This window comes from Danio rerio, chromosome 2 (assembly GCF_049306965.1).
Source record: "Danio rerio strain Tuebingen ecotype United States chromosome 2, GRCz12tu, whole genome shotgun sequence".
Classification (NCBI taxonomy): domain Eukaryota; kingdom Metazoa; phylum Chordata; class Actinopteri; order Cypriniformes; family Danionidae; genus Danio; species Danio rerio.
The window spans coordinates 52,639,149-52,662,500 of record NC_133177.1 but is presented as its reverse complement, the minus strand read 5'-3'; the positions used below and the strand labels follow the sequence as shown (position 1 = coordinate 52,662,500).

General features: G+C 31.7%; 2 protein-coding genes across 14 annotated transcripts in view; one reads left to right on the top strand and one right to left on the bottom strand.

The window, feature by feature from the left end:
* The window catches only part of sema6ba (sema domain, transmembrane domain (TM), and cytoplasmic domain, (semaphorin) 6Ba), a 282,900-nt gene that overhangs the window by 46,891 nt on the left and 212,657 nt on the right, over positions 1 to 23,352 (bottom strand). For all 13 annotated transcript variants that reach the window (XR_012388324.1, XR_012388326.1, XM_073919106.1 and 10 more), the window contains 2 exon segments: positions 17,689 to 17,777; positions 13,735 to 13,952 (listed from right to left, as the gene is read on the bottom strand). Coding sequence is in view for 11 of the 13 variants with exons in the window: in XM_073919106.1 (XP_073775207.1) it covers positions 13,735 to 13,952; positions 17,689 to 17,777 (307 nt within the window). In the remaining 2 variants the exon portion in view is untranslated.
* cactin overlaps positions 1 to 23,352 on the top strand; it is a 475,834-nt gene that overhangs the window by 332,070 nt on the left and 120,412 nt on the right. The gene's annotated exons all lie outside the window — the stretch shown is intronic.

The following is a 23,352-nucleotide window of genomic DNA, read 5'->3' as shown; positions in this document are numbered from 1 at the left end:
TATTATATTATATTATATTACATTATATTATATTATTATATTATACTTTATTTTATTACATTACATTTCATTATATCATACAAATTTACCCATAATTCTGTAAATAGCTTTGAATAAAGACATTTTTGAGATCTAACTAAACGTATCATATTTTATCATTTTGCTTAAAATTTTTGCTAATAAGAATTTATTAATCAAATCTGCATAATTAATAATAACTAATGAATAATCATTCAAATTTCCTACAGGTTTTTATTCATAACAAAAATGTAAATTTAAACTAAATTAATTGTACTTGTCTAAAAAAAGTTTTTTTTTTTCTCGATACTGTTCCATTTACATTTCAGGAGTGTATTACATAAAATGAATAATAATCTAATCAAATATTAATAATTCATGATAACAAGTTATGATTAATAATTCACATTTCCTATGAGCTTTTATTTCACACCAATTTTTTTATTTTAAATAAATTAGTTTACTTGTCTATAAAAAGTATTTCTTTGTCTTTTAATTTTGCTTATTTTTACATGTAGAAAATGTATAATTAATTAATAAAATCTGCATAATTAATAATAAATGATTACGATGAATAATTCATATTTCCTTTAACCTTTTTGAATTTTAAATAAATGAATTGCACTTGTTCATAAAATATGATTTTATTTCTCTTTACCTTTCTTAGGAGTGTATTACTGGTAAAAAAACAAAAACAAAAATCTGCACAATCAATTAATCAAATCTGCATAATTAAAATAAATAGTTATGATTAGTTATTCATATTTCCTAAAAGCTTTTGTTTACTTTATAACAAAAAAAGTGAATTTTAAATAAAGGAATTTTACAAATTATTATTAGTTTAATATCGTCATGGCAAAGATCAAATAAATCAGTTATTATGAATGAGTTATTAAAACTATTATGTTTAGAAATGTGTAGAAAACAAAATCTTCTCTCCATTTAACATAAATTGGGGGAAAACATAAACAGGGGGGCTAATAATTCAGGGGGGGGGGCTAATAATTCTGACTTCAACTGTATTTCCTAGAGGTTTCCTTTGTTTCATAACAAAAGCAAACATTTTAAATAAAAAAAACAAACTTTTCCATAAAAAGTGTCATTTTGTTCTCTTAACATTTTTTTTGATTGTATTACATGAAAAAAGAAGCATAATTCATTAATCAAATATGCATAATTCATAATAACTAGCTAAGATTAATTATTCACACTTCCTTAGAGATTTTGTTTATTTCATAATAAAAACCCAAATTTTAAATAAATGATTTTGACTTGTCCATAATAGGTATAAGTTTGTCTTTTTTCTTTGCTTCAGATTATATTACATAGAAAGTTTTCATAATTTACAGCAAGTTATGATTAATTATTCATAGTTCCTACAAGCTTTTATTTTATTTTATACCAAACACATGAATTTTAAATGAATTTTACTTGTCTATAAAAAAATGTCATTTTTTTCTCTTTGGTTTGCTTAGAAGTGTATTACATAAAAGCAGAATTCATAAATGAAATCTGCATAGCCTCTAAAAATTAATAAACAAATTTTACTTCTTCGTAAAAAGTATAATTTTGTCTCGTTGCTTAGGATTATATTACATGTACAAAAAAAGAAATATAATTAATTAATCAAATCTGCATAATTATTTAAGATTAATTATTCATATTTCATACAAGATTTTGTTTACTTCATAACAAAAATGTGAGTAAAAAAAAAGAATTTTACTTGTTCATAAAAACTATGTTTTTTTCCCCCCTTTACTTTGCTTAATTGTATTACTAGCAAAACAAAAAATGCATTATTCATCAAATCTGCATAAATAATAATAGTTATGATTAATTATTCATATCTCCTTTAAGCATTTGTTTATTTCATAACAAATATGTGAACTTTTAATAAATAATGTTTTTCTCTTTGCTTTGCTTAGGATTCGGTTACATGCAAAAACAAATAACTATAATTCATTAATCAGATCTGCAAAAAATAAATAAAATAAATAAATAAATAAATAAATAAATAAATAAATAATAATAACTAGTTCTGATTATGTATTCATATTTCCAACAAGCTTTTGTTTATTTAGTGAATTTTAAATGCATTAATTATACTTCATTTCCTTATTTATATCTGCTTTTTTCATCTATTTAACTAAGAAATACAAAATTCATAATGACATTTTTCACCAGAGGTGCACTCAGTGGGATATAAACAGCTAAATGTGCAAATATTCATAGAATCTAATGATGTCATGTGGACTTCATCCTGTCATACGCAAAATAAAAAAGCAAAACACACAGGCAGAACCGCGGTAAACAGCAGAAAGGGAGTTTGAATCACAGAAGCAGGTTGTTGGGCCGTGTCTGCGTTCACACATGTCCCATCAGCTGCTCTCAGGTCATGTGTGTTTGGACTGATTTGGCCAGTTTTGACTGGTGTCCCGCTGGAAGAGAGGCTTGTCTGCGCCCCTCACCTGACAACAGTCCTGCTGAGCCAACGCTGCACAACATTTGGCCAACTCAAAAATAAGCCAGACCTTATGTCTTTTATCTTCAATGACGGCGACATTTCATCCCAGATAGGGAGCTTATCTTTTTTTTCCCCCTCGTTGTCTTAGAAATCTGTAAACCATGAGCTTAGGAAGTTTATATGCCTTGTAAATTAATGCAATTATTGGTTCTGAAATTTGCCAACAAAAGAGTTCATTAAAACGTGTAATTACTATGGATTATTTCACTCAATATTTGTGCATTTTATTTGCTTAAGTATCTGTATAGGACGGCCTTTGTGGCACAGCGGTTAGCACTGTCGCCTCACAGGAAGAAGGTTGCTGGGTCAGTCCTGGCTGGGTCAGTTGGGGTTTCTGAGTTTGCATGTTCTCCCTGTGTTGGCGTGGGTTTCCTCTGGGTGCTCCGATTACCCCCACAATCCAAAGACATGCGCTTTAGGTGAATTGAATTAACTATATTGTATTTAAAGTTGTATGGGTGTTTCCCAGTACTGGGTTGCGACTGAAAAGGCATCTGCTGCGTGAAATATAAGCTTGAATAGTTCATTCAGCTAAAGCGACTTCTGAAGTAGAGACTAAGTCGAACAGAAATGAATGAATGAAGCATCTGTATAAAAATCTGTATAGTTTATCTGTATAAGTACAACATTATCTTTTTATTTTTATATTCGATTTTCTAACTCAACATTTATGCATTATTTAATCAATATTTCTGTTATATTTTATTTTAAATACTTTGTCATCAACATTTGCATTATTTTACTCAATATATGTATATATGTATGTACAAATATATATATATATATATATATATGTATATATATATATATATATATATATATGTATATATATATATATATATATATATATATATACATATATATATATATATATATATATATATACATACATACATACATACATATATACATACATACATACATATATATATATATATATATATATATATATATATATATATATATATATATATATATATAACAATCAAAATAAAAATCAATAAAAATATATTTTTTATACATATTTGTGTATAGCTAGAATATATTCACATATTTTTTTCTCTTTAATTTTAAAGTAATTTGTTTTTCATAAAAAAACGTTAGATTTGGTATATTTTTGATATTAGTTTAATCACCAATACCTAATTTCCATGTTCCATACTATTTATTCTTGCAGAAAATAAAAGAAGATATTCTGAGGAATTACATAAACAAAAATACTTAAACAAAAAAAATCCCATTACATAAACAAAAATACAATAGACATAAATATGATTTTTTAATTATTAAGAATCTTTAAAAGTTGTGTGTTAAATAATAAAAAAAAATAATTAATAAAATAAATTTATAAATAATTTCTTTAATGATTATATATTATTCAATTTACATTTATTTATTTTTGTTTATTTTTAGTATGTTTGTATTATTTATTATTAGAATATATATATTTTTTTATTATGTTATTTTTTCATGAATATTATTTTAAAAAAAATTGTATGTGTTAAATAAACTACTAAATATTAATAATTTATTTATTCATTAATTTATACATTTTCTTTTCGGCTTAGTCCCTTTATTAATCTGGGGTCGCCAAAGCGGAATGAACTGCAAACTTATTCAGCAAGTTTTTACGCAGCGGATGCCCTTCCAGCTGCAACCCATGCCTGGGAAACATCCATCCAAACTCATTCACACTAATACACTACAGACAATTAAGTCTACCTAATTAACCTGTACTGCATGTCTTTGGACTGTGGGGGAGACAGGAGCACCCGGAGGAAACCCACGCGAACACAGGGAGAATATGCAAACTCCAAACAGAAACGCCAACTGACCCAGCAGAGGCTCGAACCAGCAACCTTCTTGCTGTGAGGCGACAGCACTACCTACTGCGCCATTGTGTCGCCCATAATTTATTTAATAATTACATTTTAGTTCACATTTAATTTTTTTTGTTTTTTTTTTGTTTATTATTTAGTATGTTTTTATCATTTATTATTAGGATTTATATATGTATTTATTTATTTTTATTAATATTATTCTTGAAAACTTGCTTGTGTTAAAAAAATATATATTAATAATTTACTTAATAGCTAAATGTTATTTAATATTTACATTTATTTTTGTTTATTATTTAGTATGTTTTTATTGTTTATTATTAGGATTTGTATATTTATTTAATATTTTATTTTTTATTAATGTTATTCTAAAAAATTGTATGTGTTAAACAACTACATATATTAATAATTGAGTTAATATTATGATATGATTTATTTATATGTATTTAGTTTTTATTTATTTAATTATTTATTTATTATAATTTATTTATTTATTATATATTTTAATCTGAAAAAAAAACATAAGAAAAAGATCCCTGCATTTTCATTCATGAGTGAATTATGCTTTGAATTATGCAATGCGTATTCACAGCTTACGATTACACCATTACACCATAAGCTACATTTCCTAATCAGACTCTAAAAAGCAAGTATCTCTGATGAAAATGAACTTAACACAATGGCAACATTCTAACAATCACAATGAGAAAGCAAATATAGCAGAACAAGTACTTCTACCTTCCACACGGTGTCTAAATGAAAAGCGTTTCAGAGCAATCATGGCATTCAGACATGATGAGATCTGCTCATTCCCTTCTAATCACTCCATTTCTGCTCTAATATTCCCCGCTAATAGATACACGCTAAAATGATCTGTTAAAATGCGTGCTGCCGGTAATTGAAGGGCTTCGGGTTTGAAGGGTCTCATTTGGTAAATTTGGAAAATGTGCGCAGATTGATGGACGGAAAGGCCGCGGTGGGCTTGCTGTTAATGGACTGATTTGGAGACGAGCCTGAACCCGCCGCCTGCCACCCTTATGGAGGACATCTGTGCCAAAAGATTACACCAAATTAACAGAGATGTCACTGGATGGCATCTCCCATCTTCCCGAAGTCGCACGACCTTATAATTACAGCAAACGTTTAAAAGAATAAAAGGGACAAACAGTGATGTTCTGATGTTCAGACACCTTTTAACTTAACTGAGGACTGTAGAAATGGAGGTTATTAAAGTAAAAACACAATGTTCTGACAGGCAGTGACTTTTTAAACAGTGTTTACTAAGGCAAGCATAATCATTACTATTGCAAATGGTTTCAGAACCTTCATAAAGTTCCGTAAAAGTTGTGTAAATGTTAGCATGTCTATTCTTATTTATGTAAAGCACTTTGAATTATCATTGTGTATGAAATGCTCTATATAAATAAACTTGCCCTAACAGAACATTATTATAATGTTAGAGGAATGTTCTAACAAAGTTTTATTAATTAAAACAAGGCGAGATGGTGGCTCAGTGGTTATTACTGTTGCCTCGCAGCAAGAATGTTGCTGATTCGAGTCCCGGTTGGGTCAGTTGGCATTTCTGTGTGGAGTTTGCATTTTTTTTCCCAGTGTTGGCGTGAGTTTCCTCCGGTTGCTCTGGTTTCCCCCACAGTCCAAAGACATGCGCTATAGATGAATTGAATAAACTAAATTGGCCATAGGGTATGAGTGCATGTGTGAGTGTTTATGGGTGCTTCCCAGTACTGGGTTGTGGCTTATCAGCATTGTTAAAGTAGTCAGAGTGCAGAGTGTATGTGTGAGCCCAGTGCAGGAGTGCATTAAAGCAGTGCACTAGCATATTGCTCTTTTCTTAACCATGACAAACATTCATTATTAATTCAAACAGTGGCGAAAGCCGAACAACTAAATATAGTAATAATTAATTTAACAATTAAATATTAGTTTAAATTATATATATTAAATATATTAAATTAAATACATATTTAAATTTATATATTGATTTTTTGTTTAATATTTCATGTTTTTAATAATTTATTACTATGACTTATATATACTTTTATTTTTTATCATTATTATTCCTAAAAAAGGGAAAACCACACTCCTACATCACATTGTGATGGGCTTCAAAATGGGAGGGATTTGGATCCTATTTAAAGTTCAGGAAATTTTAATTGTGTTTAATTGTGATTGTTTAAATTACCTCAATATGACTGTGGACACACTTTACCTACACCTACAGTCCTGTCCAAACAGCTTACAAAAGAGGATTTCCATCAAAGGTGCCCTTTAATTGAATTGAACATTGCCACCCCCCCCCCCCCCCAATGAGTTGACTCAACTCATTTTAAAGAAGTACTTTGAACAAGCAGCAAAAAATCTTTACATTGTGTACATGTCATGACCTTTTTGCCGTTGCACAAGGTGACACAGACTCCAAACGGGAGCCATTTTGTGAGCGGCTGTTCAGCCAATAACGTGTCAGAAGTTTGTGCTCTTCTCCAGCCAATGAGCTGTCAGATGTGTTGATCTACAGCCTTGTAAAGCCGTATCCAGACAAGCCAGCTCTACTTTGTCTGGCTCTCGGCCCTCTTCACCTCTCGCCCAGTGTTTTCAAGGCTCTCTGGCAAGCCGCCCATGAAAATGCCCGCTCCAGTGGGCAAAAATCAGCTCATCGCACAGAGACACAACACCACGGGGGTCTGAGAAATGAGGACTAAACGAGAAAAATGAACACGGTGGAGAGCAGGAGGTTCATGCTGGTTGTACTTTGGCATTGAAGCTCGGCCATTACTTAGAGAAAGAAATAAAAAAGCACACACAACAGATCTGCCTTCACATGCTGAACAACTACAGTTCTGCCAATAATCAAGCAGGTCAAGTGAGGTATTTAAAAAAAAACACACACACACCACCAATCTGACAGCTGGACAAACTGAAAACAAGTCAAGCTATTGTCAGCTATATTGCTGGCCACAAGAAATGAAATGTAAAATGTAAACGTAAACTATGCTAATGCTTGAAGAACCTTGAATTATGCATGAATAATTACTCGTAAATGTGGCATTTTAATAATATTTTAATTTTGTTTTCCTATGATTTTTATTTGTGCAAAAATAAAAGGAATAATAAAATAACAATTTATGCATCAAATTATAAAGTTGATTTAAATATAAATATAGAAATCAGTTAATGTGGAGGAAAATGTAAGTAAAACGCTTGAACAAAGTTAATAAATAGTAATAATAATAATAATAATAATAATAATAATAAGAAGAAGAAGAAGAAGAAGAAGAAGAAGAAGAAGAAGAAGAAGAAGAAGAAGAAGAAGAAGAAGAAGAAGATGATGATGCTGATGATGATGATGAAGAAGAAAAAGAAGAAGAAGGAGAAGAAGTAGTTTAATATAAACATATTGTACCAAATAATGCCTAAAACATAAAAATATAATATAGAAATTTGCAATTAAGGTAAGCAAAACAAAATAATAACATTTATTATTCTTGAGTTTCCAAATGACATTAAAATGTACAATAATAATAATAATAATAATAATAATAATAATAATAATAATAATAATAATAATAATAATACTAATAATAATAATAATAATAATACATTAAATGTTTAATAATAATAATAATAATAATAATAATACATTAGATGTTTAATAATAATAATAATAATAATAATAATAATAATAATAATAAAAATAATAATAATAATAATAATAATAATAATAATAATAGTAGTAGTAGTAGTAGTAGTAGTAGTAGTAGTAGTAGTAAATTAGAAATTTGCAATCAAAATAAGCAAAACAAAATTATAGCAATTATTACTCTGGATTTTTTTAAATAGCATTAAAATGTTCAATAACTCAGTGATTTTAACATTTTTTTTTGTTTCAGTTTTACCAGTGACAGCTTTTCTTTCTTCAATATAAGGGTACCAACAATCTTAGTCTTGGTTCTTCAAGTATTTCAAAATCTATTATTTGCTCAGGGGGACTTTGGTTTCCACTGAGATCTGAAATGTCATTGTACAAAAACCTCCAGTGATTTCATATCCAGCCCCGCCATGCAAATGCACCTGTGGTGGCACTTTAGTGATGGCTTTAGATGGTAACACTGTCACACCAAGTGAGAAAATTTGTTGCTAAATTATTTTCGTAAACAATTAGCAAACAAATTGTGAGTAGAATGATTGAAATGAGCTTTAACCTGCTGGGAAACAAAATGAGTTGAAATAGTTTTGCATCAAATAATTAATATCAATGAGTTAGAATGTTGCTTCAATGCTGTTATAATATTGCTGAAGTATAATATTGTACGAGTAAAAGGACACATTATTATACACTACTTTTTAAAAGACGGGGGATGTAAGACTTTCAGCATCACATGATCAAAAATTATTATTTAAAATATAATATAACAGTCCTTCTACTTCATTCAAAGTAAAGTAAAAACTATTAAGTTAGCAAATATGTTTTTGGCTGAAACAACACAGTTTTTGAGATTTGGTTTGGACAGCTTAATTGTTTTATGTTCAATCAACTTAAGTTTGTCAAAACTAATAAGTTAACTTAATTCTTTCATGTTGTCCTGTATTTTATTTACTGTGTACAATTGTATTTTTTTACAATATACATTGAAAGCATTTATTTTTATGTTACATAATAAGTATTATTAATTTAAATTCTTGCAGAAAATTACTGTAATAATATTTTTATCATTTAATTAAAATGAAATTATATTTTAAGAAAATAAAAAATGTAAATCAAATAAAACAACTGTAAATAAATGTAAAAAAAATAACAATGAGAATTAAATCAAAAATAAATAAAAAAACAACTGCATCCTTAATGTGTTACTGAAATTAACATTACTGAACAGTAATTAACATTAATTAATATTACCGAGAAATAAACAATAGAGCTATATTATTTATAATTATTTAATTAAAATTATTTATAGTTTTAGTTTTATATAGTTTTAAAATTATTAAAATGATATTTATTAATATTAATACATAAAAAATAATTTAATTTATTTAAACAAAGTAAATAAATGTAAATAAATGTAATTGTTAATGCAAAAAACATAATTAAAAAAAGTTGAATTAAATCATTTGCATTCATAGTGAATAAAAGTGATCCTTTTCCTTTAAAAAAACGACTAAAGACCCCAATATTTTTATCTCACAAATTTCAGACTATTGCTATCATGATAATGTCCCAACCAAATACAACAACACTCTAGTGTCATGATAAAAAGCAACAAAAAAAAAAAAAAAACACTTGAGTGTCAAATTTAAATAATTTTTATTTAATTTTGAATTTTTTTTTATTTAAAATATAGCTTGGACATAATTTTACACTATTTATCTATAATATGTAATTATAATGTTTGTTTTTATCATACATAACCATATAGTACATCAATCATATTCCTGCAGGAAATCACTGTAAATAAAATAAATAAAAAATGTAAGAAAAATAAAAAAATGTAATAAAAGAAAATAAATATTGCATCCTCAGTGTTTAAAAAGTGATCTTTCTCCTTTAACAAAACTTACAGTCCCCAATCTTCTGATCTGTAGAATGTGTGCCATTGATTTAGATAAATATACTTACAAATCCCTGTAAAAGCACAATTGAAATTTCATCCTAAAATACCTCACACATTTTAAAGTATTGCAATCATGATTATGTCCCAACCAAAACAAAAACAACACTGTCAGATTTAAATCTGTGTCAGGGTCCGATTTAAACTAGCTTAAATGTAGAAACAAATTGTTTATTTAAATATTAAGGTAATTTATTTAGGTTATTTATTCATTCATTTATTTGTTTTCTTTTCGGCTTAGTCCCTTTATTAATCTTGGGTCGCAACAACGGAATGAACCGCCAACTTATCCAGCATATGTTTTAAGCAGTGGATGCCCTTCCTGCTGCAACCCATCTCTGGGAATTATTTATTAATTAATTTATTTATATATTTCTTGTTTGTTTGTTTATTTGTTGATTTATTAAAAAAAATTTTTTAACATATTTAAATATAATTTTATTTTATTTATTTATTATATATAACAATAGCTTTTATATTTTTATAATACATTACGTCATTCAAGTTTCTGCAGGACATTACTGTAATTAGAATAAAATAAATTAAAACAAAAAATTAAATTAAATTAAATTAAATTAAATTAAATTAAATTAAATTAAATTAAATTAAATTAAATTAAATTAAATTAAATTAAATTAAATTAAATTAAATTAAATTAAATTAAATAAGAAAACACATCCTTAGTGTATAAAACTGATCCTTTTCCTTTAAGATCAATTACAGACCCTGGCACACTCTTTAGATAAACATACTTACAGATCCATGTAAAGGCACCATGCAAATATCATCATAAAATACCTCACATTTTTTTTATTTTTTTTTTGATATCATGACAATGTCCCAACCAAAAAAAACAAAACAAAAAACAAAACAAAAACATACACTCACTCCACCGTCAGATTTCTCAGCAGGCAGAAGCAGATTTCTCTGAACGTATACAGCTGTTTCTGCCACTCTGACTCTTTCCCTCTTTGCACATTTTGACAGATGTCATAACTGTTACTGTAAAATCTACAGCACAATCTGAACTGGCCCTTCACAACCCAGAGGGAAAACAGATCTGTGTTTATAAATGTGTATATATATCATTCCTCAACATCTCTGATAGCACAATTTAAAAACAAGAGACAATAAAACTCTCTAGAGTCCTCGCTTTGTCTTTCTACCAGCGAGAGAGACGAAAAAAAGAAACATTTCAGGCAGAATATCAAAAGAACAAAATCCAAATTGCCTTGAAATTGGATTCATTGGTGCTGCTCGGGCTGAAAACACACTAATAAGACGCAAAATCACAGAGGAACGTGCTGAAGTGCCCGTGTTGAGACGCTTTCCATTTCCTTTCAATTTAGTTATATTTCCTAATCTTTACACATTTACTGGGTGAATGTCACAAAAACATGTGCAGATCATATTTCAGTATGATAACAGCGGAAGAAATTACAGTTATTTCTCAAAGAAATGCAAGCCTGTTAATATCAGAGAAGAGTTTTTTGTGATTCTCATAATTAATCAAGTAAACCATGAAGAAATGTAATTTTCATAACCATGAGTGCATTTTTTTGCTTTAATATTTGTGTGATTTTCATTCACATTACTCAAAAGTAATGTTTTTCTCTTTCTGTAAAAGAATAACAACTATAATCAGTGCATTTTTACTGGTACAGATATAACAGAAGGATGTATTGCATTTAGTATTACACACATAAACAAATGTACGCACACATATGTAGTAAGTAAGGTGTATTTATATAGCGCATTTATTGTCATACACCCAAAGCGCATCACAATCATGAGAGGGAGGTCTCCCCACTCCACCACTAGTGTGCAGCATCCACTTGAAGGATGTGACGGCAGCCATCGGGACATTAACGCCAGTGCGCTCACTACACACCAGCTATAGATGGACAGATGGTGATAAAGCCAGTGGGTGGGGATGATTGGGAGGCCATGATGGGTAAAGGCCGATGGAGGGAGTTACACCCCTACTCTTTACGAGAAATGCAATGGGATTTTTATTGACCACACAGAGTCAGGACCTCGGTTTAACATCTCATATGAAATACGGCGCTCACTGACAGTACAGTGTCCCCTTCACTATACTGGGGCATTAGGACTCACAGACTCACGCAGGTTGAGCGCTCCTGCTAGCCTCACTAATACCACTTTTAATAATCATAATCATCTACTAAATTTTATCCTATTGTGTGCATGTGTGTTTTATAATATTCAGCATAAATATATATTAATCAGTAATATTTATTGACAACTGACAATATTTTTTGTTATTTTTTTATAAATTTGATTATATATTTTTTGCCATTAAAGAGCAATATTTCCCTAATTGTGATGGATAAAAAACGAATATTAAAAATTACATCCTATATTTATTTAAAAAAACAAAACAAACAAACAAACAAACAAATGAATGATTTAAAATAAAAATAAATAAATAGACAAATAAACATAAATAAATAAATAAATAAATAAATAAATAAATAAATAAATAAATAAATAAATAAATAAATAAATAAATAAATGAACAAAAAAGATAAATGAATGAATGAATAAATAAATAATCATTGTTAAAGAATCATTAAAAGTAGTTTTTAATATTTACTTATTTAATAACAATTTAGCATAATTGCTGTGACACAAATTCAATTAAATGGTAAAAATAATAAACTTATTTAATTTACAAACAAACAAACAAATAAATAAAATAAATATTTAATATATAATTAATGTAAATTTTTTCATTTTTACTTTAGCTGTGAAATATATATTTTGTTATGTTTGTTTTTATATTTATTTGCATTGTTTAAAAACAATTTAGCATTAGTTACAAATTCAAAACAATTCAAATCAGCTAGGAAACAATAAACTCATACATTTATAAATAAATAAAAAGACAGAAATAAACAATGAAATGAAATAAAATTTTACATATTTTTTTCACGTTTTGTAATTTTGCTGTAAAATAACACCCTGACATGATGTTGACACACCTCAGCATCCCAGTGCTTCATAAATAACAGTAACCTGGACTGAAACAATAAATGCTGCCACTATGATTTGAGGAAATCACCTTCCCCAAGGATTTTGCTCTTATGTTCCTCCTGCCACAGAACAGTGTTACACTCTCATCTACATTCATCATCTACACACACACACACGCACACACACACACTGTTCCAGAACACAGCAAACCATCAGTTACTGCAATTTAATAAGATCCCCTGTGTTTGTGTGTGTGTGTGTGTGTGTGTGTGTGCGTGTGCATTTGTTTGTTTGACTGTGTGCATGAGTATGTGTTTGCATGTGTGCGTATGTGTGTGGAAGAGTGTGTGTGTGTCTGAGACTGTGTGTGAGTATGTGTGTGCATGCGTGTGTTCATTCGTTAGTGTGTGCATGTGTTTGTGAATGTGTGCATGTATGAGTGTGTGTGCGTACGCATCTAAGAGTGTGTGAGAGTAATTTTTGTAAGCATGCTTGTGTGTGTGCGTGAGTGCGTGTACATTATGTGTGACTTTGTGTGTGTGTGTGTGCCTGCGGTTGCATGAGTGAGTGTGTTTGCGAGAGTGTGTTTGCTTGTGTATGTGCATGTGTATGTGTGTGTGTGTGTGTGTGTGTGTGTGTGCATTAGTGTGTGTGCAAGTGTGCATGTGTTTGAGTATGTGCTTGCATGTGTGCATGCCTCCATGAGTGTGCGTATGCAAGTGTGAGTGTGTACCTGTTGGAGGGTGTAGAGAAGACCCCCAGGATGACGTCTCTGCCCTGCATGCGTATGATGGGGCTGGTGGACTGCAGCAGGTTGAAGTAGAAGTGTGAGTCTCCAGGGATGGAGCAGTTCAGACGGGCCTTCAGAAACGATGTCCACTGCCGCTCTAACACTCGCTGAGAGCCGCCCAGATCTCCTTTACACACACGCGCCACACGAGACACCATCACCTGAAACACACACAAAGGGCCTGATTAACATTAGGGATAGGTTTGTTTTTCCAAGACAGTCCCTTATTTTTCTACCCAGAGTGCGAATTACAGGGGGGTTTGAGGGGATCGATTCCCCCAAATTATCACTTGATCCCCCATCTGATCTTAAAAGGGTCACAAAACACCACAAACACCATTTTTTTTTTAGATGATGGACATACACTACCGGTCAAAAGTTAGTAGAAGTTAGTAGTATTTATAGTAGTAGTAGTAGTAGTTAGTAGTTTTTTTAAATGTTTTAAAATAAGGTGCTTATCAATTTATTAAATCAAAAATAAAGTACAAACTGTAAAATTTAAAAATTTTATTGCACTATAAAAGAACTATTTAAAAGTAGATTATCATTTAATTTAATGGTTTATTCCAGTGATTTTGATGAGGAATTTTCAGCTTCAGAAGAAGAAGAAGAAGTAGAATTGTTGAGCGATGATGTTAATAATTAACATAATAGATCCTATAATAGGGCTAGGCAGAATAGCACTATCTACAGTACTTGTTTTGTTGTTAAACTAAATAAAAATTACGACATTATCGATGCTGTAAAAGCACCTTATAAAACTGAAAACAGCCACATCAATCTTTCGCTGAAAGATTTCAGTGGCTGAACAACACTTCTGTGCATATAACCCATTCATAATACTACAAAATCTACATCAGCTCTACGTGACTAAGTTAGTTTTAAAACAGAGCAATACCTGTCTAAAGGAAATACTTCAGCCATGGTGTTGTTCTCCCTCCATCGTGCCAAACGAACTTCAATATTGATTCAGGATTTAAAAAGTTTTGATTCAGCTTTTGCTTTTACCGCTGTCACTCTCTCATGTGCACTTGCAAATGGCGGACCAGTCTGTGTGAACGGTAAAAATTTGCTGATAGACAGTTTGAGCTACTTATCAGAATTAGGGGAATTATCGGCCTGGCAAATTTTAACTGGATGAACATCTTATGCCTTACACAGAATATAAAAATACATATAAACACATTTAGATCATTTACTTTAATCATTACTATCAGAAAGATAGCCTAAAGAGACTTTCAACTAGCACAACAAAACATGTTTCTGAAGACAATCACCTACTGCACCAATATTATTAGCCCCAAGACAATATTATTAGCCCAAAGATAAAACACATCAGTTATTAGAAAGTTCAGTTATTAATCATTTATTATTGGGCGATATTTATGATGATAAAGGCCTAAAATAATTTCAACACATTAAGGACTGTTTTGGTTTAGCAGGAGCATTAGATCTGCGATTTGTGCACATGGCATTCCCTGGGATGCACAATTCCCTGTACATCCTTTGCGGAAGATAAATACACCCAATATTACATCTGTTGCTTCTGCTTCACTTATATATGCCTCTCTTCTTAAAAACTCTTACAAACCATTATCCATTACTACTATTTGATCTAAGGACATCAGTGGAGATGTAGAATCTTTATTTTCTGACCAAACCCGGGACACTATTTCATCCTCAAAAAATCTGAATCATCAAAAGATACATTGGAAACTATTGCATAGACTCTATTTATCCCCTGTAAAATTATTTTATTTGCATTTATCACCTTCCCCAGATTGCAATTTATGCTCACAGAGGACAGTTGGCACTTATTTACATTATTATTAGGAATGTCCTGCACTTCATTCTTTTTGGTCTCAGTCGGCTCATGAAACTTAATTTTTGTTAGGTGTTATGTGGGTCTGTGTTTTATTTAATTCATATATTTATTTGTTGCTGGTTTGCGCTTGAGTTACAGGTGGAGTTTTTCTACCCGGCTGTCATGGATTGGATGACGCCTGTGATGTCACTGGGGATTCCCGCTGACAGCAATGACGACTCAGTCTCTCGCTCTCCCTCAGCTCGGTGGTGGCTTGTGCACAGGTGATCTGGCTATCAGTGCTCCGCATGCCAGGCGATCCATCTACATGCCGCTCTCTTTAGTGTTTTGTTCTTGTTAACCTTTTTGTTCTTGATGTGTTAACTAGTTTGTTTATTTTGATACTTTGTTTTCGTAGCAGGTAGTGGATTATTTTTCATAGTCACATTTTGTTATTTATTTAGTTTAGCAAAGGAAAGCAGGGGCCCGGAAGACTCACCTGTTTTTTATTCCTTTCACATGAGTTGTAGGTAAGATCTGTCCATTTTCAAACAGTGATAGTCAGAGACCTGTTTTCCTTAGCTGCCCAACCTGTCTACTTAATTCTTTTTTTTTATGTTTTGTCTCTTTTGGAAATATATGATTTATGAAAATTAAAGAGTATTGATGGGACGTCAAATTCCTAATTCAAGCTTCTGTTTCTTTTCATATGTTCGGCTAAAGCCTTCTTTGTTGTTAATATTCGAGCCAGTTTTGGGCTGTAACATTAGGAAAAGATGTAGAACTGACTCCAGTATGCTTTTTCCTAAACAAATTTTTATAACATTTCACACTCAATGCAACAAAAGAACCAACCCGGGCTCATTGTGGAAACGTAGCCCCGCGGACATTTCTGCAGACCGCGATTTACGTCCCGGGAGGTACGTATTCAAGCGTTTTTTGTTTTCGCGGATCCGCGAGCGCGCGCCGTTCGTGCCTGCGCCATTCTTGCGTGAAAAGCCGCCGGATCGGCCGACTCGGCCGCCCTCCTCTTCCTCCTCCTCCTCCTTCCCTAAACCCGAGTGACGGTTCGCAAAAGCAGTCCAGAAAAAAAAAAAAAAAAAAAGCAAAAGCCCTCGTCTTCGATTTCGACCGCGTTTTCGGATCCCGCCGCGTTCTCGCCCTTATTTTTCGGATTCCGTTTTTCGTCTAACCTGATTTCCAGAACCTGCTCTTCCCCGGACTCGATCCCGGTTGTCGTCCACCGACACAACGCTGTGAGCTAAGCGGACAAACTGATTGCATCGGGAAAGCTGTCGGCCGGCAAGCGCGAAGAGGAGGGGCGGAGCGGCGCCACACCGCCCCGCAGCATTCGCTCGAAAAAAACTAAACGCGGCCTTTACGTACCTCCGGCCACGTAAATCGCGGTCTCCAGAAACGTCCGCGGGGCTACGTTTCCAGAATGAGCTTGGGTTGAAAAGAACTTACTCTGAGCTGCAATCACAGCTGCTAAGAAAATGTTGATCTGTCGCTGGATCCCTCCTCATATTATGAGTAAACATCAATGGGGCCTATCTTTGCTGGACATTATTTGTATGGAACTTTCAACATTGCGCATACATGGAGCTCAGTCAAAAACTGTTAAGTCCTGGAATTTAGCTTTTGATATTGTCAAATCCTTTGATTCTTCCTTCTTATGTACAGCTTTTCTGTTTATTTGTACTTTATCTCATAATGTAATAGTAATTTCTTTGTACTTACCTAAATTTTACTCTGTATTTGGCTTTACATTATTCTTTTTTATTTATTTTATTTATTTATTAAGAATTTTATTTTATTTATTTGTTAAGAAATGTGTTGAAATAAAAAAAATCTTCTTTTCCTTAAACAGAAATTGGGGAAAAATATACAAGGGGGCTAATAATTCTAATTTCAATTGTATATATATAATATGTTTTGCTGTCACAAATTTTAAAAAGAAGCAAGGTGTTTGAAATTAAAATAATGTTTCACAGTTCTTACTACATTATTCATCTAATAAAAGCAACATTGGTGGCCATAAAATACTCTAAACCTAAAAACAAAGTCTAAAATCTGTCAAACACTTTTTTTACCTTCTCCAGGTAGTTGAACTCCATGGCCATTTCACGGAAGAAAAAGTAGATATGTGGTCCCCATTCAACGGCGCTCACAAAATAAGGCTCTGCGAGAAACACACATATACACACAAAAACAGGCTTTAATTTTACTCTCCAAGAGCTTCCTATGGAGAAACTGCAGCTCAAATAAGCAAACACTCATCAGTCATTATAAAGACATTTCATCTGAACAAACAACATATGCACAGTCCCAGAGGGAGGCGAGCCAGAGAAAGAGATAACTCAATGTGAGATGGTCCTCATAAAACATGCATGTCCTCTTAAATAAAGTAAAGAAAGAGACAAGAGGACATTCAGGGGTCCTGGCCTCGCTCTCCTTCAGCAGAAAGTGCTTTATAAAGCAGCCGCAGGTCTTTTGTGGCTCAGACCGGCATGTCGTTCTCGCTCCTTCAATGATTCGCTCATGGAAATATTCATCTGGTAGCTCTACGGCGTTTAACGTTCAAACAGAGAGCTGGAAATTATACACACACATCCAGCAATTCTCTTTTGAATGAAGTAAAAGTGAGCTGCGTGCAGTTTCCAGTGGTTACGAGCTCTTGGATATTTGTGAAAAACAACTTGAATGCCCCAGAAATAATTAACTTATTTAATTTATAAATAAATAAATAGATAATGAAATAAATAAACAAATAGAAAGACAATTAAATAAAAAAATGTAATAAAATAAATAAATAAATAAATAGACAGGCATAAATGAATAAATAAATAAATAAATAAATAAATACATTTAAAATAAAGAGTCGGACAGACAAAAATAAATACAAATAAAAAATAACATAAATTAATAAACAGACAAGCATAAACAAAAAAACAAACAAACAAACAAACAAAAAACAAACAAAAACAGACAGGCATATATAAATAAAACAATAAATAGACAGACCGGCATTAATAAAAAAATAATAAAATAAATAAATAAATAAATAGACAGACATAAACAAACAAATAAATAAATGAATAGAAAGACTGGAGTAAATAAATAAATAAATTGACATAATAAAAAAATAAATAAATAAAAACATGAAAAATAAATAAATAAACAAACAGACAGGCTTGAATAAATAAATAAAAACAATAAATAGATAGGCATAAATAAATAAATAAATAAACAGGTATAAATAAATAAATGATAAATAATAAATAAAAAGAGAGAGCTTTTATTTAGAATTGTATCATTTGCAAATATTTAGGCTTTAATGTGTTTCATGTTTATCATGTTTATGACAGATTTATGATAAGTTTTGTTGTCTTGGTTATGTCAAGTTGTCATGACAAAGACAAAAACAGCTTGTGATATATTTGTTTATTTCAAGTTGTCATAACAAACAATGTCATCTTTGCGTTTAAAATGTCATAACTGAGCAAATGACACTTAATGACAGTTGTTATAAGCATGCATAAAATCTCATTCACGTGTGTCATGCCTCAAGAACACCCCTTCAACTAAAGGGTTACCAAAGATTTAAATGAGGGCCAAGTCAAGCTTATTTTATTTAGAGCAAATATGCGCATCACGACGCATGAACTGTCAAACGACCTAAATTATTTCTGTGAAGATGTTTGAGGAAATCAGATGATCACATCGGTGCGCCGCCCTGCAATCTACCTGTCAGGCTGAAGTGTGCTTTCCTTTGTGGATTTTAAAATAGTTTAGAGGAAGCACATTCACCGCACTGAATTCTGAGTGAGATTTCACACCAGACATGCCGAGAGCGCTAACAAAACCAAATGGGATTTTTTTTATTCCTTTTTTTTTTTTCTACAAAAGTTGTTTTTCACAAATATCCAAGAGCTCGTAACCACTGGAAACTGCACGCAGCTTACTTTTGCTTCATTCAGAAGAGAATTGCTGGACGTGTGTGTATTATTTCCAGCTCTCTGTTTGAATTTTGTATGCCGGAGAGCTACCAGATGAATATGAGAGAATCTTTTTTTTTTTCTGTCTGTCATTTATTTCTGTTTTTTTTTTTTATGAATTAAATAAGTTAATTATAAGCAATTTAATTTGATTTGTGAGACAGCAAATATGCTGAATTATTATTTAAAAAATGCAAATAAATAAATAGATAAATATTAAAAACAAAAATAAAACAAAACATCAGTGTTCATAGCTAAATTCCATAGCAATTTCATAAAAATTTCATAGCAATTGCATAGCAAAATTAAAAAAGGAAAATAAAATCTTTATTTATTTATTTATATAATTCCATGGCTTATTGTTCAATGAGTTATGTATTTTGGTGAGCCACACGATGCTTCATACTCCATTAAAATCCATTTAGTGCTCAAGAAATATAAATAAAGATAAAATCTGTTGATAGATTATTACCATTTATATCATTTAACCCTCAGACAATGTTGCAGTTTAAATAATTGGTTTCTATGTACACTTTTAAAATTATTTTAAATGATTTGGAGTTAAAAACATTGGCCTGTAGATGTTTGAGAAGTTTTTAATTGTCCTTGTATGTGTGTGTTGGTGAATGAATGATGTTACCTGTTATTTGTGTATGTTTGTTTGTTTATTTGCCGGTTAAACCCTTGTGACATGTATATTGTCTAAACTTGGCCAGGACGCTCTTGTAAAGATATTTTTAATCTTAATGTGCTTTTTCCTGGTAAAATAAAGGTTATAATAATAATAATAATAATAATAATAATAATAATAATAATAATAATAATGGCGATGCAGTGGCGCAGTAGGTAGTGCTGTCGCCTCACAGCAAGAAGGTCGCTGGGTCGCTGGTTCGAGCCTCGGCTCAGTTGGCGTTTCTGTGTGGAGTTTGCATGTTCTCCCTGCGTTCGTGTGGGTTTCCTCCGGGTGCTCCGGTTTCCTCCACAGTCCAAAGACATGCGGTACAGGTGAATTGGCTAAATTAAGTAAGCTAAATTGTACGTAGTGTATGAGTGTGTGTGTGAATGAGTGTGTGTGGATGTTTTCCGGAGATGGGTTGCGGCTGGAAGGGCATCCGCTGCGTAAAAATGTGCTGGATAAGTTGGCGGTTCATTCCGCTGTGGCGACCCCGGATTAATAAAGGGACTAAGCCGACAAGAAAATGAATGAATAATAATAATAATAATAATAATAAATTTTTTACATTTTATTAAATCATTATTAACACTTAGTGGTACACTATCAAAATAATTGATTTAAAACAGAATTGTTGTTATTGTACTACAGACATGCTCCTAGTAAGTAGTTATTTCTTAAGAGCAATCACTATCTGTTCATTAGCTACTACAGCAGGGGAGTTCTCGACATCTACGTGTACTCAAACTCCCCTTTCGCCCTGCAACAGGAGGGAACCCCAGCCTCGAGGATCTTATGAGATCAGGGCTCTCTCACAGGACAGCATGCCAAACATGCTTTATAATCAATCATTAGCCAAGTGTAAATTCTTGAAATATCTTTAATGACAATGATCAATCAGTAAAAGCTTATTTATATAAAAATGCCAGCCCCAAAACTTTTAAATAGTTGAATAGTGCAGTGGTTCTTAAACTGTGGTACGTGTACCACTAGTGGTACGTGGGCTGCCTTCTAGTGGTACGCAGAATAATCCAATATGTCATATGTACATGCAACATATATTTCAAAACTTATCAAAAATGGTTTATATATGAATATGATGAAATATAGCCTATATTTATAAGGGCCAAGCAACATTTCCGTTTTGATGAACTATCATGATACTACAGATTAACAATTTAGATTTAAGTACAGCAGTTTTTTTTTTTTTACTTTTTAAGAACAGTAACCTACCATTTTTTACTTTTACAAGCTCATTTTAATTTAAACGTTGACATTTTATTTTGTTTGTTTGTTTGTTTTTTCACATATAAGCACAGAACAGTGTTAATGTTTAAACTATTTATAATGTTTAAAGTGGCTGATAAAATAAATACTCCTAATAATAGTAGTTAATCTGCCTGGTTTTTAAACTGTGCAGAGCTGTAGCTGCTTTGCTGGGCTTACTTCGCTATTGTATTTCAATACTGCTCATTATGGTGGTACTTGGAGGCATAGTTTTTTCTGAGGTGGTACTCGATGAAAAAAAGTTTGAGAACCACTGTAATAGTGTATATTACTTTGGCAAATGAAAGCACTGGAAACCTCATTATAAGAGCATTAAGCATGATTCTTTTTATAAACGCAGTCATAAATCATTATTTCTGTCCGCCACAAATTTCCAACAACATTCATTTAGTGTACACAGAAATAAATGAAGACCAAAACAGACAACATTAGGTATAACAAACTTTTTTACAGTCAAGCATTTGTAGTTATACAGTTAAAGACAGAAGTATTGCCCTCCCCCCTGTATAGTTTTTTCCCCAATTGCCCTTTAACGCAGAGAAGTTATTTTCTTCAACACATTTCTAAACATAATAGTTTTTATAACTACTTTCTAATAAGCAATTTCGGTAACACTTTATAATAACTACACACTATGAATCATTTACTAAGCATTAGCATCTAGTGAATTCATTATCTGTTAAGCATTAAGCCACAGCCATGTCACCCTGCAGCCCAAGACCGGTTACTCACTGAAGCTAAGCAGGGCTGAGCCTGGTCAGTACCTGGATGGGAGACCACTAGGGAACACTAGGTTGCTGTTCGAAGTGGTGTTAGTGAGGCCAGCAGGGGGCGCTCAACCTGTGGTCTGTGTGAGTCCTAATGCCCCAGTGTAGTGAAGGGGACACTACACTGTCAGTGGGCGCCGTCTTTCGGATGAGACGTTAAACCGAGGTCCTGACTCTCTGTGGTCATTAAAAATCCCATGGCACTTCTCGTGAAAGAGCAGGGGTGTAACCCCGGTGTCCTGGCCAAAGTCCCTCTATCGGCCCTTATGATCATGGCCTCCCAATCATCCCCTTCCACCGAATTGGCTGGTGTGTGGTGAGCGCACTGGCGCCGTTGTCCTGTGGCTGCCGTCACATCATCCAAGTGGATGCTGCACACTGGTGGTGGTGTGGAGAGACCCCCCCTCATGATTGTAAAGCGCTTTGGGTGTATGGCCATACACAATAAATGCGCTATATAAATACACATTACATTACATTTACATTACATTAACTCTGCATTAATAAGCGTTAGTAAGCAGTTTAAAACTGCAGCTACAAATGCTCTATTCTTGACTTGTAACCATATTTATAATGTGCATAATAATTGTATTTCCCTACGTTGTTAATGATTTATTTTTCATTACTAAATGAAGTATTGCATTATTTACACGGCAGTTGTATTTAAGAGTAGTTGGCGGTTTTTAAGATTGTTCAGAATGAGGTAATAAATGATTAATTAACTATTAAAATCAACATTTTTACATCTTATTATTCAGGCATATAGTAATGGTTACTATGTATGTTAAAAATGCTTTAGTAACTCTACTTCTTGCAGTTTTGCGACCTAATCCAAAGTGAGGACTATTTATGCTTTATATATCCCTTACACATGACAATTAAAGGCTCCGTATCAAATGAACAATAATCATTGCAATCTTATCTAAAAAGTCAAATTACAGTAAAATTTAAACATTGATGAATGACAGGAGTGTCAAAATACAACATAAAATTGTATAAAACAACAAGTATATATTAATTTAACAATAAAAA